This window comes from Acanthisitta chloris, unplaced genomic scaffold (genome assembly GCF_000695815.1).
Source record: "Acanthisitta chloris isolate BGI_N310 unplaced genomic scaffold, ASM69581v1 scaffold1969, whole genome shotgun sequence".
Lineage (NCBI taxonomy): Eukaryota > Metazoa > Chordata > Aves > Passeriformes > Acanthisittidae > Acanthisitta > Acanthisitta chloris.
Genome location: NW_008689573.1, coordinates 9,082 through 29,116, shown reverse-complemented (window position 1 = coordinate 29,116; position 20,035 = coordinate 9,082). Strand labels below are relative to the sequence as shown.

General features: G+C 37.6%; 1 protein-coding gene across 1 annotated transcript in view; it reads left to right on the top strand.

Annotated features, from left to right (window-relative positions):
* Nucleotides 1–12,461, top strand: part of EPRS (glutamyl-prolyl-tRNA synthetase) — a 35,593-nt gene extending 23,132 nt beyond the window's left edge. The window contains exons 20-34 of the mRNA XM_009081449.1: nucleotides 651–899; nucleotides 1,668–1,898; nucleotides 2,222–2,487; nucleotides 3,614–3,665; nucleotides 4,280–4,489; nucleotides 4,676–4,748; nucleotides 5,520–5,599; nucleotides 5,922–6,023; nucleotides 6,663–6,818; nucleotides 6,933–7,130; nucleotides 7,480–7,653; nucleotides 9,521–9,681; nucleotides 10,185–10,263; nucleotides 11,760–11,824; nucleotides 12,092–12,461. Of these exons, the coding sequence (XP_009079697.1) occupies nucleotides 651–899; nucleotides 1,668–1,898; nucleotides 2,222–2,487; nucleotides 3,614–3,665; nucleotides 4,280–4,489; nucleotides 4,676–4,748; nucleotides 5,520–5,599; nucleotides 5,922–6,023; nucleotides 6,663–6,818; nucleotides 6,933–7,130; nucleotides 7,480–7,653; nucleotides 9,521–9,681; nucleotides 10,185–10,263; nucleotides 11,760–11,824; nucleotides 12,092–12,242 (2,247 nt within the window). The 3' untranslated portion in view covers nucleotides 12,243–12,461. The remainder of the gene's footprint in view (nucleotides 1–650; nucleotides 900–1,667; nucleotides 1,899–2,221; nucleotides 2,488–3,613; nucleotides 3,666–4,279; nucleotides 4,490–4,675; nucleotides 4,749–5,519; nucleotides 5,600–5,921; nucleotides 6,024–6,662; nucleotides 6,819–6,932; nucleotides 7,131–7,479; nucleotides 7,654–9,520; nucleotides 9,682–10,184; nucleotides 10,264–11,759; nucleotides 11,825–12,091) is intronic.
* The last annotated feature ends 7,574 nt before the right edge of the window (nucleotides 12,462–20,035 follow it).

Here is a 20,035-nt window from a genome sequence, read left to right as displayed (position 1 = left end):
TAGATATTTCTGAGTGGAACAATATCTTCAGTTTAGACTAAAACCTAATTACAGGTTTTGTGAAACTTGAGCAAAATATAAGCAAGTACCATGAAGTACTTTCCCAAATTCTCTTAAGCTGATGGTATGGCTGACTTAACGAGTTCTGTGATAGTGCATGGTGAATAAGTAAGTTCTTTTTTAGTGATGCAAGATATGTGAAGCAGAATATACCCAGTAAATTGAAAAAAAGGGCTGTAACTTAAAGCCAGAATGGCAGTAGTAAATCTGGGAGTTATTTGATCATGATAGAATAACCATGCTTTATTCAGTCTGAGTATTTGCTGCTATTCTCCAATGTACAACTCACAGACTGCTCTAAGTGGAGGGGACTAGGCCACCTAAATGGGAGGCTTTCATGGCATAGAAATCAGCACTTATATATACTGCCTGATTCAGTCCTTTGATGTGCAAGCCCTAGGTATTCTGGCTAAAAAGTTTTACCATAGAACTCAATGATGACAACTTACACTAACAAGGTAGCTCTAGAGGTTTTACCACAACAGCTGTTAGTGCCATTCTAGTAAAGGTTGTGTCATCTTAGCTATTGTTTTACATCTCTGTTGTTTCTACCTTTATCTACAACTGCTGTTTTTTCTTTCTTGCTCTAGGAACAAATAGATGAGGCTGTAAAAATTCTTCTCAGTCTAAAAGCAGAATATAAACAAAAGACAGGTCAAGAGTACAAGCCTGGAAATCCACCTTCAGCTCCTCCTTGTGTATCTTCTACTGCCCTTCCATCTTCTGTATGCTGCAATAACCTGTCAACCTGTAGCTCAGTGGATGGCAAAGCACTTTATGATCGTGTAGCTGAACAAGGGGAAGTGGTACGCAGACTCAAAGCAGAGAAAGCTTCCAAGGTATAACAGTAATAGGAGAGTAAACAGCTGTAATTGCCACTGGGGGGAAATCTTTAACCAAGAAACGATCAAACTCCCTTTTATCCATGGTCTAATAATGCCATGCAAGACTACTCTGATGATGAATGCTTTCTTCACTCTGAGATACAAATTCTAAATTCAGCTGGTGTAGAAAGTCAAACTTACCATCTCATATCTAGATGAATAGGCACAAACATAGCAGATGTCAACCTTGCACAAATTTTTAATGTATTATACTTTCTCTTGTTGTATTTGGGACAACTGACTATAAAAGTATCTAGTGTACTGCAGCAATAGCAAGACTTTTCAAAACTTGACAAATTCAGTGATAGCTGTGGAAAAGAACACGAGACAAACGTATAGGTTTGCAGGAGCTGCTGGGTTTTTTCTGCTTATATTTCTATCTTGCTGAATCAGTTTTGATGTTGCATTGTTTTTTGGGGGGTTGGTTGAGGTTTTTTGCTTTTTTTTAAGCTCTTTTCTGTATTTTTTAGTGTAGATTCTACTGCAATTATTAACAGGTTATACTGGCCAGATGGGCTAGGGGAACATTCCTGGTACAATGTGACAGCTCTCAAGCACTCTCCTGTTGCGTAAGGAAGAGCTATTGCTTTAGTCCTACACTAATTATGGAGCACTATTTATTGCTAGATGGAAATTTTATCTTCTTAGCCTGGAAACCAGTGCTTCTTGTCAGTTCTGTCTTTAATTCTCACCAGTATGTCTTGCTATTTGTCTTCCATATAGGATGAAGTAGATGAAGCAGTAAAACTCCTTCTTGCTCTAAAAGCTGACTACAAGGAAAAGACTGGGCAGGACTACAAGCCAGGACATCCACCAGTAGCTCAAGGTGCTTTGCCTCAGGCATCAAACGCAGTACCCAGTGGTCCAGACACTCCTGAAGCTAAAGCCCTGTATAGCAAAGTAGCTCTTCAAGGAGATGAAGTTAGGAAGCTAAAAGCAGAAAAAGCAGAAAAGGTAAAAACATAATACTGTAATACAAAAATGTAATATATGTATATAAATCTAAAATCTATTTGAAATTCACTGTGATTGTGCACATTTAGAATAGGCAGCATTTGAATTCTGAGATCTGACAGCTACTTATAAAATTATTCCTGAACCTTAAAACCTTAACACATTAAAGGTAAATATTGGCTTTTGCAGATATTTTTCCCCCAACACTATGTGAATGGTCATAATGCCATGCACAGATACTTTTTTCTTTTTTTCCCTTTTTGATAGACCCATATTACGCCTGTGATTTCTCTATATATTTCTTTTTCTTTTTGCTATTCAAGGAAAAGATAGATATAGCTGTTAAGGAACTTCTTCAACTGAAGGCCCAGTATAAGTCTGTTGCAGGAGTTGACTATAAACCAGTTTCTGCTAGTGGCATAGATGACAAAGACAAGAAGAAGAAAGAAAAAGATAACAAGTCTGAAAAGCAGAGTAAGCAACAGAAGCAAAATGATGGCCCTAAAAAAGAACCTTTGCAAGGACAGAGTGGTAATGAGCGCTCCTCAGATGGATCAGGAGAGGGTCAAGGCCCTAAGAAACAAACCAGGTAGGGGTACAATCTTTACTCTTATTGGACAGAAACCTTAACTCTTTACCTCTATTCAGATTTAGAGTTTCATAGGTGTCTCATTTCACTTGAAAGTATGGATATTTGCAAAATAACTGTGTTCATATTTATGATCAAGCCAAAAGCAAGTTACCAAAGTTTATATAGTGTCAGTTGTACCTCATTAAGAACCTGCTATGCTTCATTATTTGCTTCTGCAGATGTGCTGCTGTGTCTTGCTCAATATAAACCGTAGAGAAATAAAACCCAAACCCTTATGCTTATTTCATTGTACCAGGATTTCCAAAATATTTATTATGAGCACCATGAAAAGTATACCCAATCCAGAGGAAGGCACTGCTGTTGGTGGTGGTGGAACTTTGCTGTGCATCCCCTCTCCTGATTCCACGCTGAAAGTTTAGGAGTCTTTCTTAAGCGTGTATTATGCAGCACTATTTATTTCCTGTTTCATATATAAATCACATATTAGAGACAGACATGTGGTTATTTTGTATAGGAATGATGCCAGAAAAATATATTTTCCACCAATAAAACCTTTTTTTGTAGAGATACACAAACTTGATTTTTGTCTACTGTCATTTGAGTCTGGTGAGTTTAACCTTCTTTAGAGTCTTGCAGTTTTATTGGTTATCTTTATTTTACTGGTAGGGTTGGTCTTGAACAGTGTGACTGACATTTGCATGAATGGTGAATTCAAGTTGCATATCTTTCTGAAATTGTAGTCACTGGCTAGGTAGGAAGTGTTTAATATAAAGAGTAAAACAGCTTACACAGAGGTCTGGTTAATCTTAGGTTCTTACTGGAGGTGAGTGGGTTTTTGTATGCATCATTGTGAGGTTCTTTGATACAACCATGGTGAGAATTAGAAGGGTTCAAACAGTACAAAAGAAACTGAGATGTTTCTACCAAATATTCTTTTAGCCAAGGTAAAGAAATACTATAAATTCCTACCAGTCAAAAGTTAGCTTTCTGAAGTAAAGTTAAAATGTTCTGATCCATACCCTCTTTTTCTGCACCCCCCACCAAAAATAAAAATAAAAGTTTAGGATAAATTCCTCTGGTAAAAGCTGTACAGCACAAATCTGGTTCTTTTCTAATACTGCAGGTTGGGTCTGGAAGCTAAAAAAGAAGAAAATCTTTCAGAGTGGTTCTCTCAGGTAAGTGTCCATCAGTTTGAATTGATTATTTCATTACCTTATAAATCAAGGTCTGTTTTGGATTTATATCTTATATTTCTATTTTGGTTTTTTTTAAAGTACAGAGCAAGGTATTTGCATGATTCTGTATCTTACATTGCTATTGTGGTCTTAAATACAAGTGCCTGGATTAAAGATCTGAATTAATTTACGAAGCTGTAAAAAGGATGAATGTCAATGACTCCATATATATAATATACATATATGATTTTCTTTATTTATACATGAATTCCACTTTGATTAAGAGTGCAAAACTTCAGTGAAATGATAGGAATTTCACAACTTTGGGGGTTTTATTAAAAGTTAGTATCTGTTGATACTGGAAATCCACTACTGTCTCTTGGATTCATTAAATTCAGTTTTAGTTAAGTTATTCAGATCTATTATTAAACTTAATGTTCCTGCTTAACTTTCTCTGGGTAGCACAAGTGATCTTAAAGTATATCTTAGTTGCTAACCTTTTGAGCACAAATTCTTTAAAACAGGAGACTTTTCTTGAATTGCATGTCACGGACTTGAATTACTGAATGTTCTTTGTGTATAAATTGAAACTCCAGTATTTAATCTTTTGAAAGGTGATCACAAAATCAGAGATGATTGAATACTACGATGTGAGTGGCTGTTACATTCTTCGTCCTTGGGCTCATGCCATTTGGGAAGCTATCAAAGACTTCTTCGATGCAGAGATCAAGAAACTCGGAGTGGAAAACTGTTACTTCCCCATGTTTGTGTCCCAGGCTGCCCTGGAGACAGAAAAGTCTCATATTGCTGACTTTGCTCCTGAGGTACATATCAAAACTTTGTTTAATCTGACTACAAGAAAACCCAAACACTTAGTTTGCAGCTGAGTATGAAAGAAAGTTCGATTTTTTTTTTTTTTTTTTTTTTTTTTTTTTTTTTTTTTTTTTTTTTGGTTGCTTGTTTGGGGTTTTTTTAAACTTGTTTTGTTTGATCTTTTGTCTTTCTTTTAGGTTGCCTGGGTCACAAGATCCGGGAAAACAGAACTGGCTGAACCAATTGCTATACGTCCCACAAGTGAAACAGGTAGACCTTTTTCCATGTAGTTTGATTGTGAAGAACAGTTACAGATACAGTGTAGCTGATAGACAGGAGTCCCTTTCGAAAAGTGGAAACTCACATTTTTTAGGATGTTTTCTTTAACTCCTTATCAAAATTTCCTCTTTTTGCTGCTGCTTATAGCCAATCTCACAACACTATATGTTCCCTTAAATAGACTTTTTTAGAAAGTGCACACTTCAGGAATCTCTTTCATTAATATCTTGAAAACTGTTTTGCTATCTCTGAAAAGTAGATTTGGTTATTTGTTTTATAGTGGTTTTATAATTCCCTTCAGTTTTGCATGTACTTTGACTATAGATGTGAAATGAGCTTTTACTAAAATTTTCTCTGAGTAATTTAAACAAGTATTTTAAGACCTGAGGCTGGCTAAGTTTTTATTTGAGTCAGGTCTAGTATAGCATCCGGAAATCGTGAGGTCAGTGAATTCCTGTTTGTGAACCCAGATGTATTGACATACTGTAAGCCACTGACTCAAACATACTGTCATTAAATAATAAGCTTTGAATTGTACTTTGACCAGCAGCAAGCAAGCTACTTTGCAGAGACTTGGGAGGAAGTGAAAATCCTCCTGTGAAAATATAATGTATTAAGTAAAAAAATGTGTTTTAAAGAGAATTAAACATAAAGGCATAGTTGTCACAGCAGAGCATGTTAAGCTTATATGTAGCAAAAGGAAAGGTTTGACAATGAAATATCTGTATTGTGCATAGACCCAAAGTTGCTTTCTTTTTACAGTCATGTATCCTTCCTATGCAAAGTGGGTGCAGTCACACAGGGATCTTCCTATCAAGCTTAATCAGTGGTGCAGTGTTGTGGTATGTCTGTACATAATTGCATAGTAGTTATAATAAGCACGGTCTAGGACAATTATACAATGTGGACTTGGCATGATGATACTTAGCACATATTTCATGACAAAACTATTAATGTGGTTTATATGATTTGTTTTTCTCACTGTTTTTGATAAAGCATTCTTTATCAATGGATAATGCTGATTATATTAAGTAGAAATCTGTGAATAGTGGACTTTTTAGCATTTGAGAATTTTCTAATACTTATAAACATAATTGTAAACAATAATTTGACACTTTGGTGTGTTAATCATAGTGTTCAGTTCATTTATTTCTGCCCCTTCAGCGCTGGGAGTTCAAACATCCCCAGCCTTTCCTTCGCACTCGTGAGTTCCTTTGGCAAGAGGGGCATACAGCATTTGCAACGTATGAAGAAGCAGCACAGGAGGTAAAAAGCAAATGCACTGGCACTTTTGCTTTTAGGAATTTACCTTACTCTATAGCAACACAAACAAATCTTTTTACTGGGACCTCATAGAAATCTTTCTTCTTTTCTTTGGGAGCCCTCATGAAAAATGCCAAGTGTACTAGAATCCATTTTCTTCTCAGATGTAATCCATGTCTGAGGCTTTAGTCTCTACAAACAATATGGGGAGTTTGAAGAGTGTGATATGTAGAGTCCTTTCCTTAAAAATTATTTTCCTTAAATTTAACTTTCCTTAAAAATCAAAATAATGCTTTCACATGTTAACTGCTAGAAGTTTTAACACTTTATATGCCCAAAAGACAGACTTTTCCTTGAGTGTCATGGCATATCTTTATTTATTAAGCAGATGCTCAGACTTCTAGATGGAACTGGAAGTCAATATAACTGTTGGACTGGCATTTCTGCTGTGACTCTTCTTGTTTTCTGTCATAATTTATAGTAGACTCAAAGTCTAAAGTAATTGAAGAAATCGTAGGTTTTAAACACAACCTTGAGAAAGTGTTGAATTTTTAATATTTCAGACTCAGTCATACAGAAATATTTTATGATGTAAGAAATGCAAAATACTGAGTAGGTCTTAAAACAGTATGTTCATCATAGGTTTTGCAGATACTTGATCTGTATGCTCAAGTGTATGAAGATCTCCTAGCAATACCAGTTGTGAAAGGAAGAAAGACAGAGAAGGAGAAATTTGCTGGGGGTGATTATACAACCACTTTAGAGGCATTTATATCTGCCAGTGGAAGAGCTATCCAGGTATTTATCTATTAGAATCATTTTCCAGTAATACAGCAAGATGAATGATTGAAACTGATGTTTGATAGAGTTACCTTTCTGTTGAGTAGAATTTTCTTTGTGCACTTATTTCAGGGAGCAACATCACATCATCTTGGGCAGAATTTCTCAAAGATGTTTGAAATTGTATTTGAAGATCCCAAGAGACCAGGAGAAAAACAATTTGCTTATCAGAATTCCTGGGGCTTGACAACTCGAACTATTGGTGTAATGACAATGATTCATGGAGATAACATGGGATTAGTGCTCCCACCTCGTGTAGCCTCTATTCAGGTGTGTAAAAATGCCTTAAACTACCATTTTGTTCCTTTGTTGTCTTGGAATTCATGAGCATTTCATATTGGACAGCTGGAAGACTGAACAGGGGATGGGTGTTAGCTAATTACAGAGTGTGCCGTATAAAGTTAATACAAATCATTAGGGTGCTTGTGGTGGACAAGTTCCCTTTGATAGTCCATCCATTTAAAACAGTGTTATCTGTGTCATTACTATGAAAAGGTAAATGCATCCTTTACTTCTGAGAACTTGAAAGAAATTACTTCAGTTTAGGACCACAATTTTTTTAATAACCTGTAGCTCATTTTTTCTTGTAAGGTAAAGTACATGCCATGTTATATTGCAGGTTGTAATTATTCCCTGTGGTATCACAAATTCCCTTTCTGAAGAGGACAGAGAGGCTCTATTGAAGAAATGTAATGACTATCGTAGTAGGCTGCTTAGTGCGAACATCCGTGTCCGAGCTGATTTACGAGACAACTATTCACCCGGGTGGAAGTTCAACCACTGGGAACTTAAGGTACATTTCTTTCCAGGAGGTGTTTTGAAGCCTGTATGTGGGGGGTATGCATGAGGCATGTTATGCATGCCTTGTATTCTGAAGGCAAATATTTTCTCTAAATGAAGAATTGCTGCCTGATAATCAGTGATCACTTTCATTAACAAATAAAGATGTTTTCCGAGACTTGTTCTGTTTGCTTGGGATTTACATGTCAGTACTGATTTTTTAACTTCCAAGACTTCAATTTATACACCTAGAAGATTAAATTAATAGCATAAGTTACTTGCATGTTTAAAAAATTGTACTAATACCTAAGTGTCTCCAGGCTCACAACAGTGCCTTCTGTGCACACAGTGGAACAGGGAGGATAAACCTGTACAGGACCAGCAAAGAAAGGAGCAATTTTTTTTTTTCCAAACTACTATGTTCCCCTACTATAGTAGTTGAGGAACAGTTCTGCTTTGTCAAACATAAGAGGCATTTAAAAAAAACCCATAAAACAAAATTAGTGAGCAGAATGAAATGTTGGTAATTAGAAATTGAATGATGTGTTGAGTGATGTTATGGGATCACATTTTGGTTCTGAATTTAAAGTTAGTTTCAATATGTTAGCAGATATCTGATGTTACCTCCTAAAAGAGCCAAGTCATTGGTGGTACTTTTATAACGTCTGCTCTTAGTTCTGTTGCTTTCTTAGGAAGTCTTCCTGAGGGACTGTTAGGCATCCTCCTTTCCCTGGAAAGGAGTATTACGATTAAAAGTAGTAGATACTTTCCTCTGAGTTTTAATTATGGAGACAGCTGTTTGTGTGTCATGAACTAGAATGTTCAGTTTAAATTGCTTGTTAATCATGGTTTTGAAGAGCTTTTCATGCCATTTTGTAGTAGGAGTTAATAATTTCACCCTTCAGATAGATTTTACCATATTATTCACCTTCTTAGCATAAATAAGCAGGAAGGAAGTATAGGGAATCATTTGGAAGCTGTGCAGTCGAAGAGATTCCAGAGCACACAATGCATAGAAAGCTTTGATACATTTCTTTTGATTCTCCTGTTCACCTCTTGAACACTGTAGAATGGTTTTAACGTATAAGCTTACTGATTCAATTTCCCTTGGTGGGGGGGAATCCTCAAAACTACCCACCAAAATGTATTTGCATTTACTCTCTTCATTTCCTATGAAAGAATGTGTACAGCTTGGGATACATGTTAGCAGGATGTAGATAAAATAACTGAGACTCAGTAGACTCTTAACCAAGTAGTAAAATGGAAGCTTTTTTTATCTGGTGGTACATGGGAGATGAGAAATTACATGGTTCTTACCACCAAAGTTTGTGAAGCTTAAAAGCTTTTTAAGCAATTACCTGTTTGCAGTCAAATATTCTTTGCAATTCATCTTGATATCAGAGCTGTATTTAACAGAACTTTTTCTATTTGCTGTTAATACAGTTCAAAGTGTTCTGTGAAAACAGAATTAAAATGTATTATTGGATGAACTAGAACATTATAATTGCTATAGAAGTCTTAATTGTTCAGACTTTTAAAATCTGGGATAATTGTCTCAGTGCAGTTTCAGATGTGCCTTGATATTGCTTGCCTGTTTGCACTGGTACAGTCTCCAAGCTAGTGAAGCAAGGTATAATGCATAAGTGAAGAGAGTGTGGATGGGAAAGACAGATATGTACAAAAACCGTGCAATATATGCTGGGGTTTTTTTAAAGAGACTTAAATGTGTAAAGTGATTCCATATTAAGACTGGGGTTTTAAAAAAACTTAACAAAAAACCCAAACCAACTAACCAAACAAAAAAAACCCAGAGAAATAGAAAATGAACTCTTCTGAGAATTGCTTCTTCATTGTAACTTTTAACTTGTTTTTTAATGAAGGGTGTTCCAATCAGGGTTGAAGTGGGACCACGAGACATGAAGAGCCAACAGTTTGTAGCTGTTAGAAGAGACACGGGACAGAAACTGACCTTAGCTGAACATGAAGCAGAAGATAAACTGAAGCAGATTTTGGAGGAGATCCATGCTAACCTTTACAGCAGGTAAATTGAGAGGTACAGTAAATGGCTATGCCAATCACAGATGCACTTTACCTGTCAGAAGAGTTTCTCACGTTATTGGTTTATCTGTGGAGAAAGACAAGTTAGGCCCATCTTTCTGTTTGTCAGATTTAGTTTTCTACCTCTGAAACTTCTTCACATACACTAATAGACGTTTCCTGTTGTGCTCGTAAAGCAGAATATAAAAGGTTGTGAACTCATATGAAGTATTAATAAACAAATGCACCATAAATAGTTCATGGGATAATAATGTCCCAATGACCTAACGTTGCCCAAAGTAGGGCAACAAAGCTAGTGAAGGGTGTAGAGCATAAGTCTTATGAGAAAGCAGCTGAGGGAGGTGGAGGTGTTTAGCCTGGAGGCTCCGGGGGGACTTTTTTTGGTCTTTACAACTACCTGAAAAGATGTTGTAGCAAGGTGGGTATGGTCGCTTTCCAGTGAGGTTATGTGCATAAACCTGAATGAAATTTTTTCCCCTGTCTTAGAGCGTCCGAGGACCTAAAAAGTCATATGGTGGTGGCCAATAATATGGAGGACTTTCAAAAGGAGCTTGATTCAGGAAAGGTAAGGAAGTTTACTACTTCTATCCTTAACACACTTTCTGTCCCTTATGAATAAGAAGGGGCTAGAAATTTCAAAGCTTGTATATAAATACCTTTGTGGGTTTTATGGAATTCTCCCTTCACAAGCAGATGCAGCCTCTCCTGTAAAGACGCATAAAAATAAATCGGGTTTCCCAAAATTTGTGATACACGGCTGCTTTCTTCTCTTTCTAAAATATGGTATTTACTGAATATAGTGTTTATGTTACCACCATTCAGCATTTAGTTCTATGCCAGAGATGACAGGGTGCCATTAAGTGACTTACAATGATGCAATTTGGTAATTTGCATATAAAGTGTGATATTTTTATCATAGTATGCTATAAAGAGAGATTAATGTAAACATTTTATTCAGGTTACAATAACCTTACTGTCATTATTCTAATGCAAACAGTGACAAAACACTTGTTAAGCCTCATAATAGGGTCCATGTAAGAGTTTAAAGTACAAACTATTTACGTCAAAGTAGTTTTACCTTTATGACCCGAGTAGAAGCCATTGGGTTCATAGAATAGTGCATGGTGTGGATGACTGAGCTCTACTGATCTAGACATCTGTGAAAAAGTATTGAAGTTTAGATAAGAGATTGTCTTCAGTAGGGAATGGAGCCACAGACTGGATAGATGAATAGAATTAAAATGACTGTGAAGGCTGAATTTAGTAGTTGTTGATGCCCTCAGCTATTACCATTACATGAGTGTTCAAGTGTGTGTAGGGGATATCATTTTAACAGTAATGCTACTTTTTAGTAGCAAACTGAATTTTCTCTGTGAAGGTCCATTAAAAATGAAAAAAAAAGTCAGTTGCATTGAATATAGAACTTGGGAAAAGAGATTTGTTACAATAGTTAAGAGTGTATGACCGTATCATTTCAACTTTTCTTTCTCAATTTTCTTCAGTTAAGCTAACTGAAGGAAATAGCAGGAAACTGCACACCACACACTCCCACCCACAAGAAAAATGTGCTGTTGGTGATTGTTTTCTTAAAATATGTAAAATATTTTTCTTAAAATATGTCTTGTTCAGAAAAAATGAAAATTCATAGTAACAGAATTAAAACGGAAACTTCATTAGGAAAGCACTGTCCTGCAGTGTGCAAGTGAGCATTTGTTCTATGGTTTAGAAAGTCTTAAACTTTTCAGGAAAAACCAGAGCATTTCAGGAGAAAACAGTGTACTTTCTACAGAAAGATGATGTGTTGGTTTGAAAAAAATTCAATTTAAATTTAAATGCTGCTTTGGGTGGTTTAGGGTTTTCTATGTGGCACTATGGAGGGATGACTGCTTATCTATTTCTCTGATGAAAAAGTGTTATTAAAATTTAATTGTAACAATTGGAACTTTTCCTAATTTGAGTGTATATGAGATCTGAAGGTTTAGGAATCTTCCAGAGACAAAGATGATTCTTTTAGATGTGTAACTGTTGGGTTTTTTCTCTCCCCTCCTCTCCTCCCTTCAGATTGTACAAATCCCTTTTTGTGGGGAAATTGAGTGTGAGGATTGGATCAAGAAGACCACTGCCAGGTAAAATATAACTGAACTGGAGAGTATCTACCAAGATTAAAATCAAAATGTTTTGAATATAAAACAGGAATGCAAGATGCCTTTAGGTATAACATTTGCATACAGTCCTCAGCCTTGACTCTTGCTGTCCTGCATAATTCAATATATTTACTCCCTTAGTTCTGAAACTTTAATTAGTGTGGGTTTGAGATTTTATGTATAATACACTTTTATTGCACCTTTATTTTTTAATAAAAGTATTTATTTATGAATATGCTTTTATTTCAGGGATCAAGATGTTGAGCCTGGTGCCCCATCCATGGGAGCAAAAAGCCTCTGCATACCTTTCCAGCCTCTCCGTGAACTTCAGCGTGGAACAAGATGTGTGTGTGGCAAAAACCCTGCCAAGTTTTACACCCTATTTGGTCGTAGTTACTAAATTACTCATGAAAGAACCTTCTCCTTTACCTGTGAATTGAACTTTTTTTAATAAGACTGAAATAGCCCCTTAAATCGGTTTTGTGACTTTTTAAATAATTCAAAAGACAAAGCCATAAACAATCATCCCCCACCCCAATTGTCAGTCTTAGGCTAACAGTAATTCGCAGACTTTTCTGTAAACATCTCTAATAATAAACATGCATTGTGAGCTGTAATATGCTGTGGTGTTTTTTTCTGTGTTGCTCAGTGGGGAGGAATAGGTATCCTTTGTTCATATCTTTCTTTCATTTTGGTGCTTATATTTTCTTGTTTGTTGAGAAAATGCCTAAAAGATTGGAGAGAATGTCACAAACACTATGGTGCAGTTAGTTTAGTGTGCTGACATCTACTTGATAGATAAAATGTCTGCTTTTAATTTTGCCTTGACATATTTCAGTTTTCAATAAAGACTCGCTGCTAAGCTGTAGGCATGGCAAATACTACCCTTTTTGAAAGACCCCTCTGGAGCCAGGTGTTTCAAGAAATATTTTCATGGAATTATAGAATGGTTTGAGTTGGAAGAAACTTTAAAGATCATCTAGTTCCAGCTCCCCTGCCATGGGCAGGGACACCTGCCCCTAGACCAGGTTGATCAGAGCCCCATCCAACCTGACCTTGAACACTTCCAGAAATGGGAATTCCATGACCTACCTCTCTGGGCAACCTATGCCAGTGTCTCACCACCCTCACAGTAAAACATTTATTCCTATTATCTGTTCTAAACCTATGGTCTACAGCTTAAAGCCATTCCGCCTTGTCTGATCGCTACTTGCCCTTGTTAAAAGTCCCTCTCCATATTTCTTGTAGGCCCCCTTCAGGTACTGGAAAGTGCTATAAGGTATCCTTGGAGCCTTCTCTTCTCCAGACTGAACAACCCAACTCTCTCATCTAGTCTTCATAGGAGAGGTGCTCCAGCTCTCTGAGCTTTTTTGTGGCTTCCTTTGGACTTGCTCTAATAGGTCCACATCTGCCTTGTGCTGAGGACCCCAGAGCTGGATGCAGTACTCCAGGTGGGGTCACTCAAGAGTAGAGGAGGGACAATCAATCACCTCCCAGATTTTCACCCTGTGTTGTAAAACAAGTTTGAAAGGTTGCCTTAGATTAAATGCCACATTGTTGGCAAGATGCAGGTGAATGCCACTTTTTACAGATATTTTGCAAAGTCCTGGCCTTTATATCTATCTGACAGTGATACTGCAGTGAGTAATGCAAAGACAATTTGAAGAGAGGTATTTTCAGTGCTAAAGGTTTTAGGCTGTGACCATATCTATGGGCATGTTTCATAAAGCATTTTTTGCTTTTCCTGTACTTATTAAGTGTTGCTTTAGCAGAGGAGGCTAGATATCACAGAGTTATGAAATTATTTTTAAAATAACATTGCTTCCACTCTGGGCACAAGATTAGCTTTAAAAAAAAAAGACATGTCCCTGACACAAAATAACTTTTGGATGACCCGTGCATAATTTATTACTGATTTTTCTCCTGTATGTTTGAATGCTGTCACATAAACCCCTTTCCCTGAAAACGGTTGAGTGAAAACTTGGCAACTAAAAAGTTTGGCCAGTGAGATCCTCCCCAAACCTCCTGGGACAGTACTACATGGCTGCCTTTTTCCAAAATCCTATTTTTATGTAGCAGCCGTAGTCTTGAGCATACAGGAGATTTAGAGTGCTATTGTCAGATCTTAATACTCCTCTGCTTTTCAAAAGCATGTAAAATGTTTGCTTTTGCTCAGATTCCTGTGGTCAGCCTTCCTAGTAAAAATTCTGAATATTAAATTTGAACCAGTTGTCTGTCCAGTTTAGGATCATGTACTTTGTGGTAATACCCCAATTTTTCCACAGAAAAGTGCAAAAATTAATAAATATTTCAGGTCAGCTTGGTCTGAGTGTTTGAACACTTAGAAATTCTAGGTAATGATGGATGATGGTTGGTCCTGCAAGGTTTGCTTCAGTTGCATCTTCAAATCACCTGTGTTGTATTCATGTCTAGATATTTTCTCAGGTGTAGTAATAAGCAAAGGTTTTGGGGAAGGATATGGCAGAGCATGTGTTCATCTTTTGTTTTCAGTTGACCAACCAGAAGAATGGCCCTAAGGTCTCTCTATCCTGGTATGCTGCCTCTAATGGTGACTAGGATTATACTTTGAGAAAGGGAGTGAGTAGCAATACCAGAGTGATGTGTCCACAGCCTGAAATGATGCGTGTCTAAGAGTAACCTTCCGAGGGATTGCCTGCTGCAGCTGTAGTGCTGAGGAAGAGAAAGGCAGCAACAAGCAGCTTCAAAGTCCTCAAGCATGAGAGACAGGAGTGTGCCAAGATTTTTGACCAAGCAAAACAGATTTTTTAAGAATAGATGAGCACTTTCAGCTCCTGTTGAGATGTTCTACAATAGCCATATTTTAAAAATGAGATGTGGAAGCTCTTATTAACACAGAACAAAGGAAAGGCAAAGCCAAATGCAGCCTCTAACAGTGCTACAATCTTATCATTTGAACAAACAGCCAACATTCAACCAGTTGACTGGATCAAATAAGTAAACACGTTGACACACTGTTCTTAGAAATGAGTTGCTCTCAACCTACAAATGGGTTTGTTTGAGATATCACAGAAGGCCAGCCTTTGTTTTTTCCCTTTCTTTTCCCCAGCATGTTTCTTCCTGATCATAGTAGGGCTTGAAGTGTCTGGAATGTGGATGACTCATCTGTGATGATCTTCTACAGAAAGGCTAAGCTTTGCCTGTGAGAGATAATGTCTGCATCAAGTATCCTTTCACGAAAAGCACAGTGAGCTATCTGTAAAGCATTATAGAAAAGTCTTTCACACTCTGAGAAGATTGTATCTGTTAGAAAAATAGGTATATTAATCAGCATAGTGAATGATACTACTTTATGTTTATAATAGAACTGCAAATCTTGTGGTGTTCCTTAGTTCTTGTATACTGATAAATTTCAGTTAATTAGGAAGGATATAAGGGAATTACCGTAACATGGAGCTACCAGCTCCTTATTGACAAAATTGAGCACATGTGAGCATTTCAACTTTGCTTCAAAGGGAGTGCTTCGTTTAGCTCTTGTTTTGGTAACCAGAATCTCATTTTTGGCAGGACTTTTGAGAGCTCTGAAGTTTGACCTTGGTCTGTTGCCATTGAAATGAGAATAACTTGAAAAAAAATTCTCATTTTTCATGCTTTGTGGTTCAGATAATGAAATAAGTAGTTAAACATCACTTTAATACAAGAAGAGGAAAAAAACGCCATAGAAATAGCTGGAATAGAAGTAGTAACACAGGTGGGACATGATGAAGAGGAAAAAAAGTGAAGTACCAATTTTCAGTGTTGTAATTAGTTCACACTTCCAGGATTAATGGTGTTCTTTAAATGGGAGGGAAACCCTCAAGCTACAGCTGCAGTGTGTAGGTAGACAAATGACCAAATGTTAAAAATTACATATGTTGGCAGGCAAGGCTTCTAACAAACTGGACTTTAAACCTAAATATTTTGGGTGTTGAAACCCTGCAAAAATCTAGATGAAAATTTGGGGGCTGGGGTGTATCTGAGTTTTTAACCTTGGGAAGTCTAAGGCCAGCAGGGACAGTTAGCTCAGGTTATCGGTATTATCTTATCTCTCCATGGTTGTACAACATGTAATTTCCTTCCATAAGTAACTGTGTATATATGTAAGCAGATGGGCATTTTAAACAAAAAACTGGATCATAAACTTTTCAAGGAAGGCAACTGGTCTTATGGTCCATATTGCCTAGCATGCTATTAGCAGGTACATTTTCCTCACTGAGGTTTGTGACTGTGCTTTAATGACGTGTACACTCAGGAGCTCAACAGGTACAATGAGTGACAAAAAATGTTACTATTTCAGCATCTTACTCTGTTCCAGAAATGGCACAAAGTACAAGTTAGGACTTCAACAGTTCTTATTTCCCCCATAGCTTCTGGTTGTGCTTTCCCCAGCTCTGGCATTTTTTGTTCATGCATATGAGGATGACTTTGAGATAGGCAAGGTTTTCTAATTGGGAAATAAACAATGTGGTTTGGGTTTAATGTTAAGCATCATCTTCCATGTCTACTGGCTGTTTATTTAGAAAATGGCCTCCAACTTTTCTCCATTTCCATGGGCAATGTTAAAATGTGCCCAAAGTACAGGCAGCTGCTGTACAGTTGTTGTACTACCTTGCTGAAATAGAAGATAATTCATCTGCCTCTGAAGCTTGCTCTATGGACATCTTGAGCAACTCTCATAAACAGCTCATGTTTACTGTGTTCTTAAAAGTCATATCCACCCAACATGGATTTCAAATGCCTTCTTTCACAGGTATGCAGTAGGACATTTTCAGTACTAAAATTACTGGCAACAGAAGTGGCAGAAACAGACATGAGAGGAGAGTTTTCTGCAAAATAGAGGCCTTCACCAAGCACTAAAAATTCTGAGCCACCTCCTTATGCTCTCCTCTGTGGGCCTTATTCAGTTTTTTAGAACACTGTCATTGAGTAGAGTAGCAAGTACTGGTGCTTCCAGTAGTATCCCTTGGTTTCCTTTTGGTTTTGTAGGAAAAAAAAGGCTCCCAAGGGTGGAACACCTGCAGGGCTGGAGCCCTCAGGCTACCTTTACATGACAAATCTCACCAAACTGCCCTTTAAACTGATTTATTGCTTTACTGCTTCCTATAAAAGTGACTCCCACATGTGAGCAGCAGTGACAGGTAAAGGGCAGAATCGCAGGCAGTGAGCTGCATCTCACACAGCTCTGTCTTGCCGAACCTCAGGGTAAGGGGAAGAGAGCAGCAGAAATGGGCCGCTACTCGGGCCGGAGCAGCAGGCTCATCCTCATGTGTGTGCTGAGCCTTGCGATTTTTGCTGTTGAGATCTCCGTAGCCTACGTTGGCAATTCTCTTTCCTTAGCATCAGATGCATTTGCTGTTCTCTCTCACTTGATCTCCATGATCATCGGTTTGTTTGGTGTTAGGTTCAGCCGCATCAGCTGGCACAAGGCTAGCACTTTCGGCTTCAGCCGGGCAGACGTGCTGGGAGCTTTTGGCAACTCTGTTTTTGCCACCGCTCTGATGTTTAGCATCTTCGTTGAGGCCATCAAGAGGTTTATCAATCCTCAGAAGACTGAGAAAGCACTGCTTGTTCTCATTATTGGGATTATAGGTCTGTTCTTCAATGTGTTCAACTATGTTATCTTCATGGACTGCTGCTATTGTCATGCACCTCACGGAGACACCAAAACAGGTAAATAACCTCATGCGGTTGCTCAGCGTTCCCAGCCCTCTGCACTTCTGCTTAATGACTTTGATAGAGACTATTTACTGCTTCTCTGAGATGGGTGAGGAAAAAGTAGTTTTCATTCTTCTGTTAGCAAAGGTAATGGATTTTATGCCTGAACCCATCCATGTTTCCAGCTATCACCACATGTGTTCGTAACTGCATGCATTGTCTTTCTAAAGCGTAGAGTGACCTGCAAGAAAATTTTCTCCCTAATCCACTGGCTGGCCAAACACAGGACAAAGTGTACTACAGCCCTAAGGAGATACTCATTATGAAATACTTAATCCTGAAATACCAGTCCTCCACAATCTCCACTCAATATTTTAGTAATTCTGCCATAACTTTTGTTAAAGATGTGATTATCTTTTGAGTAGTCTTCACAATTTGTGTGAGACAAAGGAATATGTAATGGGAAAAGGAAAGTATTAGCCTTCCTTTATTTGGGAATATGTTGTGAGAATATTTGGATGCTGACTGAAAAAAACTGTAGAGCTGAAGTTTTCTTTGCTGATGTTTGTTAACCTGTGTTTGGGAGAGCGTGCATGGGAGAAACAGGGATACCTTCCTACAGAAATCTTTTTCAGGAGGTTCTGTTTGGTGCACACACCTTTGGCCTTTCAGTTTATTTTTCTTAGCATAGGATTTAAAAGTTTCAACATTTGGAAGTAGGGATGGGGACTTTTTTTTATTCTTGCAGAAATTCTCTCACCTAATTTGATGTAAGATACATATGAGTTCATTTTCCTTTCTCTCTGTATGTTTTATATACACATATAAATGTATTTCTTAAAAATAGAATTATTTCAGTTGAGATAGGAGCCAGACATTTGCAAAGTATTAACTGGATGTTCTGGAGGGAAAGCTGAGAGAACTCATCTTAAAAACCAGTTGTTTTTTATGTACTGCTCTAGGTGAAGTGAGTTAAGTCTTATGCTTCACTACCAGGCTGGTCAGGGCTTTGGAACTAGAAATGAAAAGTTTGTTAATTTTCATTTCAATGTTCGATGTGTTTTCTGTAGGACTTAAATTGGAAAACATTTTTGTTCATTATTAAATGTACCTCCAGATGATAGTGGAGCTTTAACTTTACTGGTGTATAACACTAAAATCAGATGCACAACTAATTTTGCTGCCTGTTTGTTTAGGTGCCCAACTGTTTAAGATTTGAGATGCTCTTAGACTTAAGTTGTACTGATATGTCATTCAGTGGGTTTTTATGTTAGAAACTGTTAGCAGTTCCTGACAAAGTTTCTGTTTATGATGATTTCTTGGAAGACAGCTTCCAAAAATGTGCTTCTGCGTAAAGTCAGGGAGGAGGAACACATGAGCACTTGCAGCCAAAGACTGAGAATTTCAGGCAATTAGGGAATTAACTGAAATTAATGGCAACTGTGTAACTAAATGACAAACTCGCTGAATTTCCAGATCCTGCTCCTAATAACTCTCTTGGACAACACAGCCATCTCTCTCCCTCCAGTAGACTCATATCCAAATACCTGGCAACTCCACTTTACTTTCAGCTGAATTTCACTTGCATGAACCAGGGATTGATTTTGCACCATACTATAAATATAGTGTGTAGACTTTCTGGTGGGTTTGCCTCTCTGTTTCTGGTACAGTGAATCTTTCTGTTTGCAGTACTGCCTACAGGCAAGACAATGCCAGATTGTACCATAGTGGGAATGCTCATTTCTTCCGGACTTAGTTGTGTAATTCCCACTTAGATAAAATTTCACATTTATTTCCTCTCATTCTCTCTCTATATTCAACCTGAGTGGGATTTTTATTACATTTCTTTCAAAAGAAATGTTATTCCCCAGATAGCTGTACACTGGAAAGTATACTTAGATGCTTTACATATATTTTAAGTATCTGTTAAAAAACAAACTCGTCATCCTGCATATGAGGAAAATATGCTCTTTCACGGAGACGGAAGCCAAGGCAAATTTTCTAGTGCATCAGCACCACTATCAGAAATTCAAGAGGATAGACATGGTCTCTGAATCCTGCTGGTGCAGCCCAGCTGTCCACAGGCAATACCTTTGGTGACACCTAAGCAGTCTCTTGGAATCAGCAATGGTTCACTGAAAGGTGAAGGTTTGTAGTAGCCCTCTACCTCTTAGGCTTTCTAGGGAAAGGAGAGAATTGCCTTGAAACCTCTGTTTCCCAAGTACGAAATAGAGTCCCACAGTCCTCTCCTCTCTAGTATGTCACTGTTTGCACCGCTTTGAAAAATACAAAGCAAAAACCAAAGCAAGTAGTTCGGTCGTCTAGTGCTGTATTGTGGGTGCTGAGGGCAGTGGGAACATCTAAATCCACTGAAGCAAATTCTTCCACATGTATTAGGCCACAATTAATCACAACAGCCATCTCAGTTCATCTCCTTCCTCTGTTGCATGGTCTAACATCAGGGATGTTAAAATTAGCTGGTGGGTTTCCTGGATGCTGCTGACAGCAGGGGCAGAGCAA